Below are 19,095 nucleotides of genomic sequence, written 5' to 3' on the forward strand. Positions count from 1 at the left end.
AAATAAACACACAGATTGGCCTATCGTAAGCATTAATTATTTGTACATTATGCGTTAATTTTTCATTCTCCACAAACATTAATCGTTTTCATACTTACTGGAAAGGACACTGTTACTTAAAAATGTTTTCTAAATTAATATTAATTCATTTTGGTGTTTACCTTTTCATGTAGAATGTACTAGTGATTCAATTTTGATGGTTACAAATGCTTATCAGAATGGACCTTTTTGCGTTGCACCGAAATTATTTTTATGAAATCTGATTTTTCATCTGGTTCTCTTACAAAAGCAGAAACACGTTTCTGACAAAAGTTATGTTTATCATAGAAATCCTGCTATGTGGCGGTGAAAGGATTTTTCTTGTGACTAACCTAATAATATACATAACAGAAACATTTACTGCATATCTAATGCAGTACGGTAATTCTATATACTGCATACAGGCCTATATTAAAAAAGAAACGCTTATTTGAATCTTTCATATAGACCATTTAAAGATGCTCCACCGATAACAAATTGGATTTTTTTCACTATCAAAAACAGGAGCAGACGATTGGGTATTTTTCTTCAGTTACAAAAGTTACTTACTTTACACCATTACCACCATTGAAAAGTTTGAGCTTCTAATTTTACTTCAAGTTGAAAATATGAAAAATAATTAATTGCATCCCGAAAAAATTCCGTGACACTATATCCTATATGGAATGAAGTACTGATTGCGCATGCACCAAAGGCGAAAGAAATTATTTTATATTATTTTTTGTGTTAATTAGGCATATATACACACGATTAAACACATATTATTGTTCAAATGATGAATATCATTTATGCTCTGTCGGCGGTGGAGCATCTTTAAATAGTGGACGCAAAGATTCTTCAAAGGTTTCCTAATATTTTCATTTCTTGTTGCTATTTCATCTTTTAACGATATCATGATACCTAACGAATATTGTGTTAGGACAAGCAAGTTGCTTCCCTTGAAATGAACTTAAAAGGTTAACGCATTTAGATTAGTTAGTAATTTCCAACAGTTTCGCGCAAAGTTCAACATCTATATTATTAAGGTTAGCAACGCATGAGATGGAAAACTAAACAAGAAGAGGAAAGTGAATTAGCTTATTCATCGAAAAAAAAATGATAAGGAATGAAGTCACAAATGGATATGTATGACACGTGTTGATAGGATTTGCTAGATAATCACCTCAAACGTTAAACGTTTGATATAAATATCCTCGACAAACAAAGAATTAGTGATAAAGCATGGATACAATTTTCCATGAACAGGTAATCAGAAACTTGACCGGCTGAAATCCGTTATAAGCTTATATCTTTCTTGTGATATACATTGTATGGAAGTTAAGTTCATAACGATTAACGTTAAGTTTAAGCACACAGCCAACACTACAAACCATGGAAGATGTTTGTGGTATAATTTTCAGAATAGTAAAATAATATATAGGCCTATCTCAATATTTGAAAAGTGTAAGAATAAGTGTTCAGTGTTCAACCACCAAGCCCACCAATTCAATAAGCTTTATGAATTAACTATGCAATGTATATATACATGTATTGCCAAAAAAAACCAAACATTTAAAGCAAATTATCTCCCCTTGGATTCTACTCTATTCACGGGTTCTAAATGGTTGCTATGTATACTTAGCTCTGAGTCTTGTTTGTAGATAATGATGAGGTGATCTGATTTCTATAGAAAAAAATATTGCAAATTATCTCCCCTTGTGGTTTTATGACCTTATGACAAATTATCTCCCATTGAAGAGTAAGGATTCACTTTAAGTAGCTACAAATTAAAAAATCATAAATACTTTAATTTCTTAACTATCAGTAATAATAAAACTTCTTGGATTAATTTGTTACATGGGTGATCAAGTTTCATAAATAATGAAAGGTGTGGTCCATCATCATGCATCCCTTTCCAAAAACAGGGCTCAAATTTTTTAATTTTTGTCACTTGCTAAAAATAGCAAGTGCCTTAAATTTGTACTTGCTAAAATGCATTTTTACTTATAATTAAATCTCCATATTTAAATTACAGTTTTGTTACATATAAAATCATTCATATCATGTATGATGTTGTGAGGTAAAACGGTACATAATGTATATCAACAACATTTTAGTAAGAACTGGGTCCCCATATTTTCCAAAACAACAATTTTTCAATCATTATACCATTTTTACAGTTGTCCCTAATAAAAACCACTTGCTAAATTAAGCAAGTGCATTTTTTTTTTCACTTGCTATTCTGGTATATATACTTGCAAAAAGCAAGTAAAACAGCCTGAAATTCGAGCCCTGAAAAACAAAAACACTTTTACAGATGTAGTTATGTATACATTCAATATTATTTTTATGATTAAGCAATTTTATTTCCTCTGGTAAATAATGCATACATGTACTGGCATAGAATACATGGGAAATATATATATAGTATGCAATCAGTCATGGGGCTTTTATAATTACAATGTATATTGAATAGAATGTGGTTGTTACCATCAGTAATTATGTATAAATATTTCAGTTATGTTTTTGGTGTTTATTGTGTTTGATAAGTTTTAGGTCCCTTTGAATATATTGAATTGACTATGAACTATTTCTTGCATTACAGCAAGAGGGGTCACTTTGTGCCCAGCACTGTCTGAATGCCTTACTGCAGGGACAGTACTTCAGCCCAGTGGATTTGGCAGACCTCGCTAAGCAACTGGATGAAAGTGAGCGTGAGCAAATGGCTATGGCAGGCGAACAGTCAGAGGAATACAAAAAGTTCCTGAAGGTACAAACAAGTGCCCTGTTGATTTATTTCTCTAGTTGATTATCTCCCCCTAGATAAAAGCTGTGAATCAATTAATTGATCATGAGTAGAAACTAAAATGATAATACTCAAGTTTATCACTTAAAAAAATTAAATTATCTGTCAATCAATTTTATTGATGATCTAAATATTTTCACGACATGGCACAAATCTTAACTAAAGGCATTTTTTTGAACATATATATATAAAACACTGCTATCTTATTTTGAAGGCAAGAAAACTATTGTAATGAATGTAAACAATTGTATATATGCTTAATTACCATATTTACTTCTAGAATATATACCAATTTACAATGACACTTTTAAGAGTTGTTAAGCAGCATTTGTGGAGCACTTTGTTAGATTGAAAGGAATTGAAATATCTAATGAGTGTCTTTGTTTTATGGAATTCAGGTATATGTTTGCAGATTAAGTTTTATGACCATACATACAGAGAGCATAAATGTAATTGAAGTATTGTTCTTATGTGAACTTGAATTAACTTGTCACAGGAAGAATATTTTTGATGCATGTACCATCACCAGCCATTAATGATCCTGTTTTAGGAGCCTTCCAGTAACCTAGATGACAGCGGATTCTTTTCCATACAAGTGATAGACCGTGCCTTGTCTGTGTGGGGCCTTGACCTTGTCCTTTATAACTCACCTGATCCCGTCGCCATAGCAGCCAGGAACGATCCAGTGTAACTACATAGAATTTTAATCTGTCTGGATGTCTGTGCCTGCAAATTCATGTATATATATGTAATTGGCTTTTAAGATTGGCAGTTTAAAAAAAGTGCCTGGCATATTCGTTTTTGCTTATGAACAAGTAGTCTTGATTTTATAGCGATAGGGGTTAGGTTTTGAATAAAATTGCTTCTAATTAGATATACATGTGCATAATGTAATACAATAGTTTGATGTAATTATAAATGATGGTCCTCTTTTAAATAAAAAAAACCCTGAGATTTTTCACATTAATTCTCTAAACGTACTGGTGATATTCGGTGTTGGCAGTGTAGATATCTTCATCTTGGTGAATACTTCAGGATTTTTTTATATTTATATATATGTTCATATAAATTGTTATTTACAGAGCAGAGAAAGCATACATTTGTAATTTCCGTGGCCATTGGTTGACCATCAGGAAGATTGGACATCAATGGTTTAACCTCAACTCGTTACTGACCGGTCCAGAGCTCATATCTAACACCTACCTGTCACTGTTTCTCAAACAGCTACTGGAAGAAGGTCTGTTTTATTGAGATATCTGTAGAGAAGGCTTAAACATGATATAAATTTTCTGTTGTTAACAGCTTTTCATAAACTTTCATTATCAATTCTGATGTATTTAGAGTTATGGCCCCTTGTATACCATAAAACAATATGGAATGCCTATTCTTTGTTTTGTAATTGATATCATAAACTTTAATGATGTTTATATGAAATATTTCCAGGAAGAAGTTGATAAAATTACTATAGAAGAATTTAATTGTTTGTATATTATAGACCTCAATCCATATATTTAAGATACCATGGAGTTCAGTATTTCAGAATTTGCGAGAGATAAATGGTGACAATTAATCATTAATTAATATCTAACATTTCATCATAATATGTCAGCCGATCAGCTGTTTGTTGTGTAATTGATAAACATTCTATTGTAATCTGTGTAACTGCAGATGATGATTGTTACAGGTTACTCTATATTTATTGTGGGAGGGATTCTACCAGAGTGTGAGGCAGACATGTTACTAAAACTTGCACCGGTCGTACAACAAGTGAAACCCAAACTGATCAATGAGAACCTGTCGGTGTCCAGTGGCCAGCCAGCAGAGGAGGAGGAAGATGATCAACAGTTACAGAGGGCGCTGGCGGAGAGTCGACGTGCTGACGAAAACGATGACCAGGCACTGCAGAAGGCCTTACAGCTCAGTATGGAAGGTATTAGTGCCAGATGATACCAGATGATACTCCGGGTTTATTTATGAATTCTAACAATTTATTGTGAAACCATTATATTTTTTCACGGTTAAAAACATTTTCACAGTGATTGAATTTTGTGAATTTCAGTAAAAAACCTGTTAAGTACTGTTAGATGATTATCCAGATAATCTGTCATGGCCGTTACAGTTATAAGAAATTTAGGTTTACCTGAGTTTATAATTGTAGTATTAATGTAACATATGTACTTGATACTCTTTGGGAAAATAGACATTTCTGTAAAGTTTCCTTTTGACTCCTTAAAATTGTTTCACATGCAGTAATACCCCATGGAAAATGTTAACTTGTTGTTAGATAACATCCTTGTTCTTTGAGCTTTGATTTGCAAAGTTTGTCTTTGACATGAAAATAAATTTAGTAATATAGAAGTAGGGCATTTACCAAGTGTATACAATTTATATCTCCACGGAATGGGGGATGCATTTTAATGACAGGATGCTTATCACAAGTTCATATGAATTCAAGTGTAAAAGTAATATGAAATATCACAATATGATAGCCACATTTTGTTTCACAGGTTATACATGGGAACCTGTTGCCAGCGGGTCTTCATTACCTGCTGGTGCGACGGCTGCCTCAGGAGCAGTAACCAAAACCTCCCCTCCACCTGAAAGTCCCAATCCTGAAAATGTGCGACAAAAACGTTTAGCCTACCTCAGTAGACTGGATTCTTCAAAAACATGTGATAAAACAGAACAAAATTCTATATCCCAAAACAAAAAGGACGTTTCAGAATCAAAGACAGAAAAAGACTTGAGTAAATCTGAATCATCTACCACAAACCAGGAGGCATCACAGCCTGATACCAGTAAGTAGACATTTCTCATAATTAATGCATGATAGTCAAAACGTAGCAAACTATCCACTTTATTGGATTTCACAAAGATCCTGATGTAAAATGTAAAACACACAAACAATACCTAAATCCATTATCCAAACAAAAAATCTGTTTTTTTTTAAACAAGGGCAAATGCAACCAAAATAGATATACAAATGTATATCCTAAGCTGGAAAGTAACAATGAGGATGTGAATAAGGTATGATTTATTATAGTATATTTGCTTTATAGGTGAAATGAGTGAAGAAGAAATGCTGAAGAGAGCCATATCCATGTCTATGCAGCCGGAAGAGAAATGACACCAACATTGTATATAGTGCTGTGTTGAAAACTGTATTGGGTTGTGTCTCAGAACCCTTGTTGGAGACTTTTCTGAATCATGTACTAGGTCTTGAGAGGTATTTTTATGTTTCACAATCTGTGTATGGGAGATGATTTGATCATGTTATATCTGATAATAGTGTCCTATTTCTGCATGAGAGATAATTTGATTATCTGTATGCCTGATTGACATTTTGGTTTATTAATGTTTAAGGGAGAGAGAAAGAAAGCAAGAGAGTGTTTTGTTAATGATGAGTTCGTGAGAAAACTTATATAACACATAAATGTATTTCTGGTAGAAATTAGTGAGAAGTTTAGCTGTGGTGCAACATCCGTCAACATTTTCTACAGAACACTTGTGAAGTGTAGTAGTGTGGGAAATGGTATTTGCTTTATTTCTCAGAGTTTGTAACCAATTCTTCTTCAGAGGTTAAGCCTGACAGTGATGGGAATTTACAGTCATTACTAGTAAAGTGCTAGCATGGGGGAGAGGCATTGCCAGATAACTGAATGATAATCTGGTTTGGTGAATATATTGAAATCAAGATCTGGGAATAGCTTGATGTTACTTCCTCTGTTGTTACTTCACCCAATAATACAACATAAAAATATAAAGTGCTATAATGTTTAAAACTAGTGAGTTTGATGGGAATATCCCAGTATTGTTGATTTAAAATGAAAATAGTTGAAAATTAAAAATGGACACCCATAAATCTGTTTTAGCATTACATGTGTACAGGGGCAAGTGATCAATGTAGCTAGCATTCCTGAGCCAATGTTACATATTCCATTTATCTCAAAGACATGGCACTTTCTTAAATCGGTGACGCCGACTTTTGATAGCATAAATAGGTCATATTTATGAACAGGTGAGCACTTACAACCCATTGGAACTTTTGTATGTTTTATTAAGAAACATGACTTAATTCATGTATAATATAGTATTTCAATTTAATGTGAAGAAATTTATAACTAAAAATACCGTCCACAACTGCCACTCAACCATAATTATGTATTGCTCATGAATAAAATGGCATGAAACATGTAATTCTTAAAATTCAATCCAATTTTCCTTTTGTTCATATTTACTGTTTATACAACTTGACATGCTATTGGCATTATTCTGATATTTTCAGCTCAACGTAATGAGCAGGGCACCATGAGCCCTCTTTGATCTCTTGTTCAAATAAATAAATAAAATCTAAAATCAAACTTATGGATTAAGTGGATTTGTACGAAGCGCCACAGTTGTGTTTTGTGTACAACTCAACCTAAAGAAGGATTTGAATGATTGGTTTAACCTTTGTCAGTTAGTCTGATCTATAAGAGTTACTTCCCTTCGTTTCATTCAAGTATTAACAAATGGAAGTAACTCGGATAGATCTGAATATGGTCAGTATACTTCAGAAAGACAGCACCGGTCGTGAATTAGAAATCAGGAAAAAAACCTGGTGTACGTTAATAAAAAGTTACTACGATAAAGAGAGATAAGAAAAAGAATATAGTTGGACTATACTGTAAATCAACGTATTTTCGGGTGCGATTAATTAATTGCGTGATTCATTGCTATTTAATTTCGTGAGCTATTAAGTAACGAAAAATATGTTCTGACAACAGTCACGTACACGGTACATGTGAATCATAATAATATCATAACGGTAAATGTACAGTCACGTGCACGGTACATGTAAACCATAATAATATCATAACGGTACATGTAGAGTCACGTACATGGTACATGTAAACCATGATAATATCATAACGGTACATGTACAGTCACGTACACGGTACATGTAAACCATAATAATATCATGACGGTACATGTACAGTCACGTTCACGGTACATGTAAACCATAATAATGTCATAACGGTACATGTACAGTCACGTTCACGGTACATGTAAACCATAATAATATCATAACGGTACATGTACAGTCACGTACACGGTACATGTAAACCATAATAATATCATAACGGTACATGTACAGTCACGTTCACGGTACATGTAAACCATAATAATATCATAACGGTACATGTACAGTCACGTTCACGGTACATGTAAACCATAATAATATCATAACGGTACATGTACAGTCACGTACACGGTACATGTAAACCATAATAATATCATGACGGTACATGTACAGTCACGTACACGGTACATGTAAACCATAATAATATCATAACGGTACATGTACAGTCACGTACACGGTACATGTAAACCATAATAATATCATAACGGTACATGTACAGTCACGTACACGGTACATGTAAACCATAATAATATCATAACGGTACATGTACAGTCACGTGCACGGTACATGTAAACCATAATAATATCATAACGGTACATGTAGAGTCACGTACACGGTACATGTAAACCATAATAATATCATAACGGTACATGTACAGTCACGTACACGGTACATGTAAACCATAATAATAATATCATAACGGTACATGTACAGTCACGTACACGGTACATGTAAACCATAATAATATCATGACGGTACATGTACAGTCACGTACACGGTACATGTAAACCATAATAATATCATAACGGTACATGTACAGTCACGTACACGGTACATGTAAACCATAATAATATCATAACGGTACATGTACAGTCACGTACACGGTACATGTAAATCATAATAATATCATAACGGTACATGTACAGTCACGTACACGGTACATGTAAACCATAATAATATCATAACGGTACATGTACAGTCACGTACACGGTACATGTAAACCATAATAATATCATAACGGTACATGTACAGTCACGTACACGGTACATGTAAATCATAATAATATCATGACGGTACATGTACAGTCACGTACACGGTACATGTAAATCAATATAATAATATCATAAGCAGTACAGTCATCACGTACACGGTACATGTAAATCATAATAATATCATACGGTACATGTACAGTCACGTACACGGTACATGTAAACCATAATAATATCATAACGGTACATGTACAGTCACGTACACGGTACATGTAAACCATAATAATATCATAACGGTACATGTACAGTCACGTACACGGTACATGTAAACCATAATAATATCATAACGGTACATGTACAGTCACGTACACGGTACATGTAAACCATAATAATATCATAACGGTACATGTACAGTCACGTACACGGTACATGTAAACCATAATAATATCATATACATACATCACGTACACGGTACATGTAACCAGTCACGTACATGTACACGGTACATGTACATGTAAACCATAATAATATCATAACGGTACATTATGTAGAGTCAGTCACGTACACGGTACATGTAAACCATAATAATATCATAACGGTACATGTACAGTCACGTACACGGTACATGTAAACCATAATAATATCATAACGGTACATGTACAGTCACGTACAAGGTACATGTAAACCATAATAATATCATAACGGTACATGTAGAGTCACGTACACGGTACATGTAAACCATAATAATATCATAACGGTACATGTACAGTCACGTACACGGTACATGTAAATCATAATAATATCATAACGGTACATGTACAGTCACGTATAACAGTACATGTAAACCATAATAATATCATAACGGTACATGTACAGTCACGTACAAGGTACATGTAAATCATAATAATATCATAACGGTACATGTACAGTCACGTACACGGTACATGTAAATCATAATAATATCATAACGGTACATGTACAGTCACGTACACGGTACATGTAAACCATAATAATATCATAACGGTACATGTACAGTCACGTACACGGTACATGTAAACCATAATAATATAATATCATAACGGTACATGTACAGTCACGTACAAGGTACATGTAAACCATAATAATATCATAACGGTACATGTACAGTCACGTACACGGTACATGTAAACCATAATAATATCATAACGGTACATGTAGAGTCACGTACACGGTACATGTAAACCATAATAATATCATGACGGTACATGTACAGTCACGTACACGGTACATGTAAACCATAATAATATCATAACGGTACATGTACAGTCACGTACACGGTACATGTAAACCATAATAATATCATAACGGTACATGTACAGTCACGTACAGTACATCGTCAGACATGTAAATAATACATAACGGTACATGTACAGTCACGTACACGGTACATGTAAACCATAATAATATCATAACGGTACATGTACAGTCACGTACACGGTACATGTAAACCATAATAATATCATAACGGTACATGTACAGTCACGTACACGGTACATGTAAACCATAATAATATCATAACGGTACATTTACAGTCACGTACACGGTACATGTAAACCATAATAATATCATAACGGTACATGTACAGTCACGTACACGGTACATGTAAACCATAATAATATCATAACGGTACATTTACAGTCACGTACAAGGTACATGTAAATCATAATAATATCATAACGGTACATTTACAGTCACGTACACGGCACATGTAAACCATGATAATATCATAACGGTACATGTATAGTCACGTACACGGTACATGTAAACCATAATAATATCATGACGGTACATGTACAGCCACGTACAAGGTACATGTAAACCATAATAACATCCTTACGGGCGCTATTCTATTTATCTTCCACCCTGATTGCCAATGCCAGATTGCATTTATATCTCCAGTAAATGCAATCTCACAATCCTGTAATTGTTAAATAATATCATATCAGTACATATACAGTCAGGTAATAATATCATAACGGTACATTTACAGTCACGTACACGGCACATGTAAACCATGATAATATCATAACGGTACATGTATAGTCACGTACACGGTACATGTAAACCATAATAATATCATGACGGTACATGTACAGCCACGTACAAGGTACATGTAAACCATAATAACATCCTTACGGGCGCTATTCTATTTATCTTCCACCCTGATTGCCAATGCCAGATTGCATTTATATCTCCAGTAAATGCAATCTCACAATCCTGTAATTGTTAAATAATATCATATCAGTACATATACAGTCAGGTACACGGTACATGTAAACCATAATAATATCATGACGGTACATGTACAGTCACGTACACGGTACATGTAAACCATAATAATATCATATCAGTACATGTACAGTCACGTACACGGAACATGTAAACCATAATAATATCATATCAGTACATATACAGTCAGGTACACGGTACATGTTAATCATAATACTTTGTACTGTGACATTAAATCGCCGCGAAAACAAATTATTATACACTAATGATAATTGACATGGTATATAGAATGTTCTGAAATTATGGGATGAATGAATGGGCTTTCTAGATCTATAATGACATATGAAATGCCATTTGCAGTTCAGTTCAGTTTAAATCCCGCCCGCGTAGGAGAATCTACACTTATAATAGTAATTTACACTCGCTCGGATATACATACATAAACAATAGATCCAATTCCATTATGACTTTGAGTTCTTCTATATCAGACCTAATTAGAAATATGTTTATATATACCAATCAGTGTACTCTTATGCGTCATCAATAATGTTATAAGCATCTCAATCATTGAAGTGCACAGTATTAGTTTCAGTGTTTTGACCCACAAATAAATCGATCAGAAATCCAACATGACTTCTTAAGATATAAACATAAATCCGTGCACATTGACGTACTTATTTGTGAAACGTGATCCATGTTAAGGAAACAGTCTTTTGAAATTTCAACACCATAATAGTTATTTTGATTGTTTACAATTAAAAGATCGGTCGCAGTTTTGGTTAATTAATTATCGAATTTTATATAAATCAATTGTTAAATCCCAATATAAACAGCATTGTTCCGTTTTAATTAATTATCCAGATGATATGCCCATCCTTGATTTGGCTTATTACTCATAATAACATTTGGTTGTTTATATTTTCCAATCTATTCTGTAAAAAGTTGCTCTGTTTATTGAAACACAAAACAAAAGTAATGATAGTGCCTTTTTAAAACTGTTTTCTCACAGATGCAGAAAAATTCAAATTATTTTAACTAAGCTACAAAAAGCTACGTTTACGGTTTGAACTTGTTTGCTTGTTTCATTTTCGAGGCAAATATATTTTAGTCTTCGTCATGGCAGCAATACAGAGACATCCAAAAATGTACCTATATAAGTCTTAGTCATGGCAGCAATACAGAGACATCCAAAAAGTGTACCTATACAAGTCTTAGTCATGCCAGCAATACAGAGACACCCAAGAAGTGTACCTGAATAAGTCTTAGTCATGTCAGCAATACAGAGACATCCAAAAAGTGTACCTATACAAGTCTTAGTCATGTCAGCAATACAGACACGTCCAAAAAGTGTACCTATATAAGTCTTAGTCATGTCAGCAATACAGAGACATCCAAAAAATGTACTTATACAAGTCTTAGTCATGGCAGCAATACAGACACGTCCAAAAAGTGTACCTATATAAGTCTTAGTCATGGCAGCAATACAGACACGTCCAAAAAGTGTACCTATATTAGTCTTAGTCATGCCAGCAATACAGACACATCCAAAAAGTGTACATTTGTACATATATAAGTCTATGTCATGCCAGCAATACGGAGACATCCAAAAAGTGTACATGTATAAGTAAAAGTTACCTTTAATAATACATTTTGTACATGCATTTTTGAAAGACATTTGACAGATTTATGACTTGGGCTTACGAGGGTCTTTTCTGAAATAATAATGGTGGACGATGTGATGGAATAGTACCTTTCATCACGAGACGATTCTCTAACTTAAATACAAACATTTTCTATGATCGCGGAAATTACGATTGTATCTTTTCGTTTTTTAAACATCGTTCGCAAAAGAGTTCCATTAATTAACGTAGACACAAACCAGTAACTATTTAGACAGATATAACAGTTACTGATCGAGTTTCGGTCTTTCTTGTATCTCAGATATTTCACATTGCCATTCGATACACTAACCCGTGTTTACAATCTTGCACAATGTATATATATCTATTGGGAATAGTCCAGAAACGTTTACACAACAACACTCGAGGAGAACATTATTGGTTTGAGGATTGTCCGGCGAGGGAGTGGCTGGCCATAATTGACGGCCCATTCTCGTGGTTTGTTCTTTTCGTTTCGTTCACGCATTTCCTTAACGAGCTGCTTTAGTCCTCTCTCGCGATCCTGAACAGTCACGCGCGGAGCTTTGTGTTTATTGACTTCAACGTCCTCGTCGAATGACTTTCGTTCCTGTTTAGCACGGGTGGGCGGACGAAGGCCTTGACTGTATCCCATCATCTCCCAATAGTTAGGAAGGGAGGAATAGGATCGCGATGTCATTTGATAGCCGATACTTGTATAAGTTTTAGGCAGAAAGCATGGAAAGTTTTTGCATCTTCGCTTAGACGTCCCGAATCTGCACTCATTACACTCCAATACAGGAATGATGAAATCATCCGATTCCGAGTGAGATGTTGAGCTATGTGGCGAAGATGGCGGGCTCTCTGGATCCTGATCATGAGGCATACTTTGGATTGGCGGCAACTTTTGGTCAACTTTGATCAAAGAAAGTTCTTGCTCTATAGCGCGTTTCTCTTTGACCATTTGTCTCTCCCTTTTGGCAAAACTTGTTTTCATAGAATTCAGTTGACTGTCCAAGTTCGTTTTAGCCACTTTGTTGATTTGCTTGAATTTGTTAACGGCTGCATGTTTCCTTTTAGTAAGATTGTACTTCCGGTCCATTTCTTCCCAAATCTTGTCCTTGGAGATTGGCTTTCTCTTAGAACTGTAACAGATAATAAAGAAGATAAGTGTTGTCAAATATGTCAACACGAATTTTCACACGTGTACGTAAAATTAAAATGCCACCATCGCTATCCGGCTTTCCCATCCTTGCCCAAGTTGACAATTACGTCATTGACTATAACGGCCCCGAGTGAATTATACGCGACACTTTCGCGCCATTTAAATTTATCCACGTGGTACAACTTCCGACCAACTTTCCGATAACTGTCAAAGTGGATTCAATATAAATTGCTGAAGTTTGATTCTTCACTGTTCAATGTTCATGCTAATCAGGAACGCACTCACACTGCTATGCAGATATTACTATAATGTTTTACAATGAATCAATAAATATCGGATTTCGATGTAACACGGGCGACTGGAATTATTCATGTAGGTCTACCGATTTTACATTTGTTTAGCATACAATGAATATTAATGATTGAAGAACATAATGAAAAAAAATAAAATGCGGCCTTCTTTGAAACTCGTTTCAGATTCAAAAGCATTCCATTAATTACTATGTATGTTATGTGTACACGTACAGTACAAATTCGGTTGAACTAAACGAACCCGGTAGGAATCGTAGCGATACTTACGTTTTACCATTTGGAATAGAGTCCACGGACGAACGCCGGGAAGAAGCATCCATGATTATAGAGGGGACGGGGGATCGTGAGAGAATCTTTGTTCGTGAGGTAGCCGCGTGTCGTGTAGATATTTGTCTGTTTGTTAGTGTCAAGATAGTGTCTTATATAGCGGATAGATCTAATATCTACACGGCGTGACGCTTCTTTGTGTCGAAACAAAACACTCAACGACTTCTAATTAAACTGGGTGTATGTACTCTGAAAGGCGCTCGGTGGTCCCTCGGCCTTTACGTATTATGCAAAACCAACTAGCCCTTGAAATGTGGGAAATCTCATAAAGGTAGATATAGGAGTTGTACAACATATATTGCGGCTTTTGTTATTTGCGATTTTCTCTGTGTATGGAGATCAATGTTATCTGTATTTCCTCCTTTCTGTGGTATCGGGTTGACTGAGCATTAACAAAGCTATGTCTTATTATACACAACAATTACACCACTGTGTCACATAATTGGCAATAAACATCAAATTACTTCATAATTAAACATTTCAAGTCTATATATATATCTACCTGCGTCAATATCACCCCTCAGCCTTTCGTGTTTGTCATTGGTAAAAGAGTTGTAAACATTACATAACTATAAATTGTTTACCTACATGTATAAAATGTTTAAAATACAATTAATCTTATTGATTACTGCAGATCAACCTGCTATTTGTTTTATAGAATTACTTTAACACACTACAGAAAAAAATTGTTGTTTATTTTGACAATGAAGTCTGATATGCTGTATATACTATATAAATGAAGGTCTTGTTGAATACTATATGTTGGTAGATAGCCGAAGTTCCGTTGGCAATTTCTTACATTATTTATCGCAACTTTTCTCTACCAACTATTATAATTCTTATCCTTTGTTATTGTAAAATCAGCCATAGTTATATCCGTGATTTGCTATAACGATGCAATGAAAAGCAAGGAAACCATTCTTTCCATATAATTTGTACATTTTGTATGCGTCTGTATCTGTTTCAAAAGAGCGCCCCTCCCCATACATCGTCCTTCCGTTATTCGCAATCTCTTCAATCATGCACCCTTCGTTTTAAAATGTAATAATGATGCGATTGAAAGTTATGAAACTACGCAACAAGTCACTAAAATATGCTCAGTTCAAACTGAAGGATCTATTTTAGTATATAAACATGAGTCTTCCTCCGTTGTATCATCTTTTAAAAGTGGCCTTCAGCAATCGGCCAATTTGAAGAAGACGATATATAACAACAGAACAATGACGACCAGTCCTCAACCTATCGCTTCTTAGATGTTATGTTGGCTGCACACTATTGTCGAACCTTGCCATTGATGTTGACTATATCGTCAACCGACGGATAGTACGGCGGCACAGAAGTGACACGAAAAATATATAACTTCTGTGCCGCCGTAGGATAGAGACGTGAGTTTGCTTGTCACCTTGCAGAAGATGCCAAAAGCACGACTCTCTGTGTTTCCAAGGTCGAGATAGATTTAATTCTTTGTGTTTGAAAAATGAAATATTGAGTTAAATAATTACTTACACCGGCAACAGTCCAGTGTAGGTCTCCAAATAACGACCTAAAGATGGAGGACTAGAGTGGAATGTCAGACTCCTTGATATAGCGAAAGTAACTCCCCTGAAAAATACCTACTATCCCAGTATAAATGCATGGCTATCCTATACCAGTATAAATGCATATCTATCCTATCCTATACCCGTTTCCAAATAAATATCCCTTTGCGTCAAACTGTCTCTGTAAGATAAGACAGTTTATATATGTTTAACACATACGTCTTGTACTTATTACAGTTATTTACAGTGCCCTATTAGATTACACAAGAAGCGTCATTGGTACCCCTTCTCGTTCCCTAAGGTTCACTCCGCCGTTATATATACATGTATTGTAAGTAGTATTGACTTCGAACCTTGAGTGGTGACCTAAACCTTTGACTTTCAGACAGCAAACAAACCTCACAAGTTCCAAATTCATGATATTTGCTCATATTAATTAAGCTGGCCCAATTATATAGGCATAGCAATAAGATGAAAAAAATGAACCCCCCCCCTTTTTTTTTTTATAAATGGTACACGATAGTGCATTGCTTGCTAGTTATTGTCGAAATGGCAGCTCCATCGAACTGGATATTGATAAATAGTTAAATACAACAAAACTGAATTATATATACGGAAATACTAATTAATACATGTATATTGTTATATCAAGAACAAATCCAGATCATACATTGTCATGTGAGGTATAACAAATATGAAACAGAATTACATCTTTGATCCTTGCTGCATTTGGGTGGAATATCGAAGTACTATCAACATTTGTCCCGTACATTTTTCTAAAGCTTTATTTGATTTATAAAACATGAGAAGATATTGGTTATTGATAAAACTCAACCAACCGCAAATGCCAGATGAACTCAATTGCATCCTGTCTTTCATGACAGTCAGTTGCGTTGGCGGTTTTCGCCAAAACAAAATGTTATCAGTCCTAGCAGATACATCAGAGAAGAACAGGAAAACGCTAAATTGAAGGATAAAGAAGTCTAAAATTTGTCAACTGTCCCAGTATGGGAGAATAGTACAAAAGATGGTGTGGTGGAAGTTAAGTGGGCTACTTGGTATGTCGTATGTAGTTTCCACGACGAACCAAAGGAAACATATTGTTATTTGGTCTTTGTCTCCCAAGCAGGTGATCTTGGTAGAGTTTGCAGAACCGTGGACAGAACGGATGGACGGTGTACGAGAGAAAGATAGGATAAAATGTTGAAGGTTTGTGGGGCAACGATTTGGAGGACTGTAAGAATCATCGCTATCACTGGATAGGGGGGAAGGAAGTTAGCATTATTTCTACACAGAGAGGCAACAATGACTTCATTTGTGACTGTGAAGGAACCAAAACGAGCAATGGAAAATGCAACGCATGTTAGACCTTTTGTGTCCTGGACTGGGACCTGGTTACCCCAGTCGGCACAACGCTGGAGGTTGTAGGCGACACACGCCAAAACAATCGAGGAAGGGACATCCATCTGAAGACGGAATCACATTGCATCAACTTCACCAATTTGTGCTAACGTAATTTGTGGACCGTAGCGAATTTTATGAACAAATGATATAGATTATGAAAATCTCTCCAAAAACCACCCAAAAAATCTATGACCTTTGGGTGAAAACCAAAACGACCAAATCATAATAGCATTGTATATTGTTTACAGCTTACGCAGGTATGCTTAATTAATTGTTGGGCATAATAGTGGAAGACAGATATGTGAAGTATTTTGCGACTTGGTTCCGCGTTAAACGTCGTGTGTTCTAATAGCTCTCTTCTGAGGTATGGTTCAGTGAGGTAACGCTATGATGTAAGCAACGGTTTCCACAGTCACAAGACTAGGGCACCAAAATGTTCACCACACGTATGCGAAGTAGGTGTTAAAGTAATAGCACATAATAAGTGTCACAATAAACGGTGTGTCGATTTTCGCAATCGACTACTTGTCTTTTTAACCAAACTTAATTATCATATCCCTTAGTCAGAATTAAGATGTCATTCCTCGCCTGTTTATATAGGCCTTGGGACGTCCATCGACTCAAGGTCTAAATAAAAAGACTACAGAACGCCATGCTGAGAGACAATTATGTGTACAGGAAATTGCACGAAAGAAATTACTTATAAAACACCTTCTTAATTTGGAAATACATGTACCTTTTCAATGTAACTTTATAATTTGCTTATCAGAAGTCTCACCCTTGACTACATGCACCACTACGAGTTTTGACCATAATAACGATGTAACATACGTTAAAGCATTTGGAACTTTTGTTGTAAAAGATGCAAACAAGGTCTTAGAAATAATTTGATTCAAATAAAATGCACACCTTAAGATGGTTATACACATGTATATGTATATTCTTAATCTAAGACAATTTTAAAAGCACCAGAAACTTTATAATATAGTTTGTATATCTTGTACCACTTACACTTTCTTTTTTAAAACGTCCCTGTTTGTTGAGAATATTTGGAATACTCCAAATCCTCGGCTTTTGAAACCCTTCTTCTTCTAGAAAAATATCCTTGGTTCCAGTGAATCTCCGTACCCCGGGATAATATTTCCTTTCCTCTCGGACAGAAAGCTCGGTCCCAATAGTCACCACCCCGTGTACCTGGAAGGGATGGTTCGGAGATGTATAGCTCAGCTGGACATCATGAGATATGGGGAGCTGTGAATCGTTTAAATAACCTCACATAAGACGTGGAGTATGTATACAAATTAATGTTTATTGTGAAGGTGTTTGTATACCCAATACACACATCATTGATGTAGGTATAGTGTATATATTCACACCACGTGGCTTGTCATTGACACTGCCTATCTATAAACAGAACCATCAAAGTACAAACAATGGTGCTGTAAAATACACATCACATAATCTGATGACCAACCCCAAAACTCGGCTGATTACACAAAGGAATTAAGTACTTGTAGTCTATAAATTTCCGCTAATAAAAACGACGATCTATTTCAGTCTGATATGGGCCATAATTTACAGGTGGATGTCAGCAAACCCGGACAACAGGCTGAAAGAGGCGTATCTTTGTTTTTTCACGGAAGTCCAGATTTAATGAAGTGACTAATATGATATGATACAATATATTCAGGGATTCGTGTCCAACTTCATGTATAGTTGTGACTCAAAA

The 19,095-nt window shown here is 35.1% G+C and overlaps 3 protein-coding genes across 4 annotated transcripts in view; 1 reads left to right on the plus strand and 2 right to left on the minus strand.

The window, feature by feature from the left end:
- The window catches only part of LOC138318556 (phosphofurin acidic cluster sorting protein 2-like), a 375,127-nt gene that overhangs the window by 109,959 nt on the left and 246,073 nt on the right, over positions 1-19,095 (minus strand). The gene's annotated exons all lie outside the window — the stretch shown is intronic.
- On the plus strand, positions 1,034-7,035 carry LOC138318551 (ataxin-3-like). Its single transcript, XM_069261006.1, has 7 exons — positions 1,034-1,284; positions 2,624-2,788; positions 3,375-3,511; positions 3,907-4,061; positions 4,509-4,754; positions 5,332-5,622; positions 5,884-7,035. The coding sequence occupies exons 1-7, from the start codon at positions 1,261-1,263 to the stop codon at positions 5,949-5,951; spliced, it is 1,086 nt and encodes a 361-aa protein (XP_069117107.1). The 5' UTR covers positions 1,034-1,260; the 3' UTR covers positions 5,952-7,035.
- LOC138318552 (uncharacterized) lies at positions 12,604-18,646 on the minus strand. Of its 2 annotated transcripts, none has more exons than XM_069261008.1 (2): positions 18,378-18,646; positions 12,604-13,766 (listed from the first exon to the last, which is right to left on the minus strand). In XM_069261008.1, exon 2 carries the CDS (start codon positions 13,721-13,723, stop codon positions 13,013-13,015), a length of 711 nt encoding a protein of 236 aa, XP_069117109.1. In that variant the 5' UTR covers positions 13,724-13,766; positions 18,378-18,646; the 3' UTR covers positions 12,604-13,012. The 2 variants fall into 2 exon arrangements, with proteins under 2 accessions (XP_069117109.1, XP_069117108.1); XM_069261007.1 differs by lacking the exon at positions 18,378-18,646 and adding an exon at positions 14,365-14,611.

This window comes from Argopecten irradians, chromosome 3 (assembly GCF_041381155.1).
Source record: "Argopecten irradians isolate NY chromosome 3, Ai_NY, whole genome shotgun sequence".
NCBI classification, from domain to species: Eukaryota; Metazoa; Mollusca; class Bivalvia; order Pectinida; family Pectinidae; genus Argopecten; species Argopecten irradians.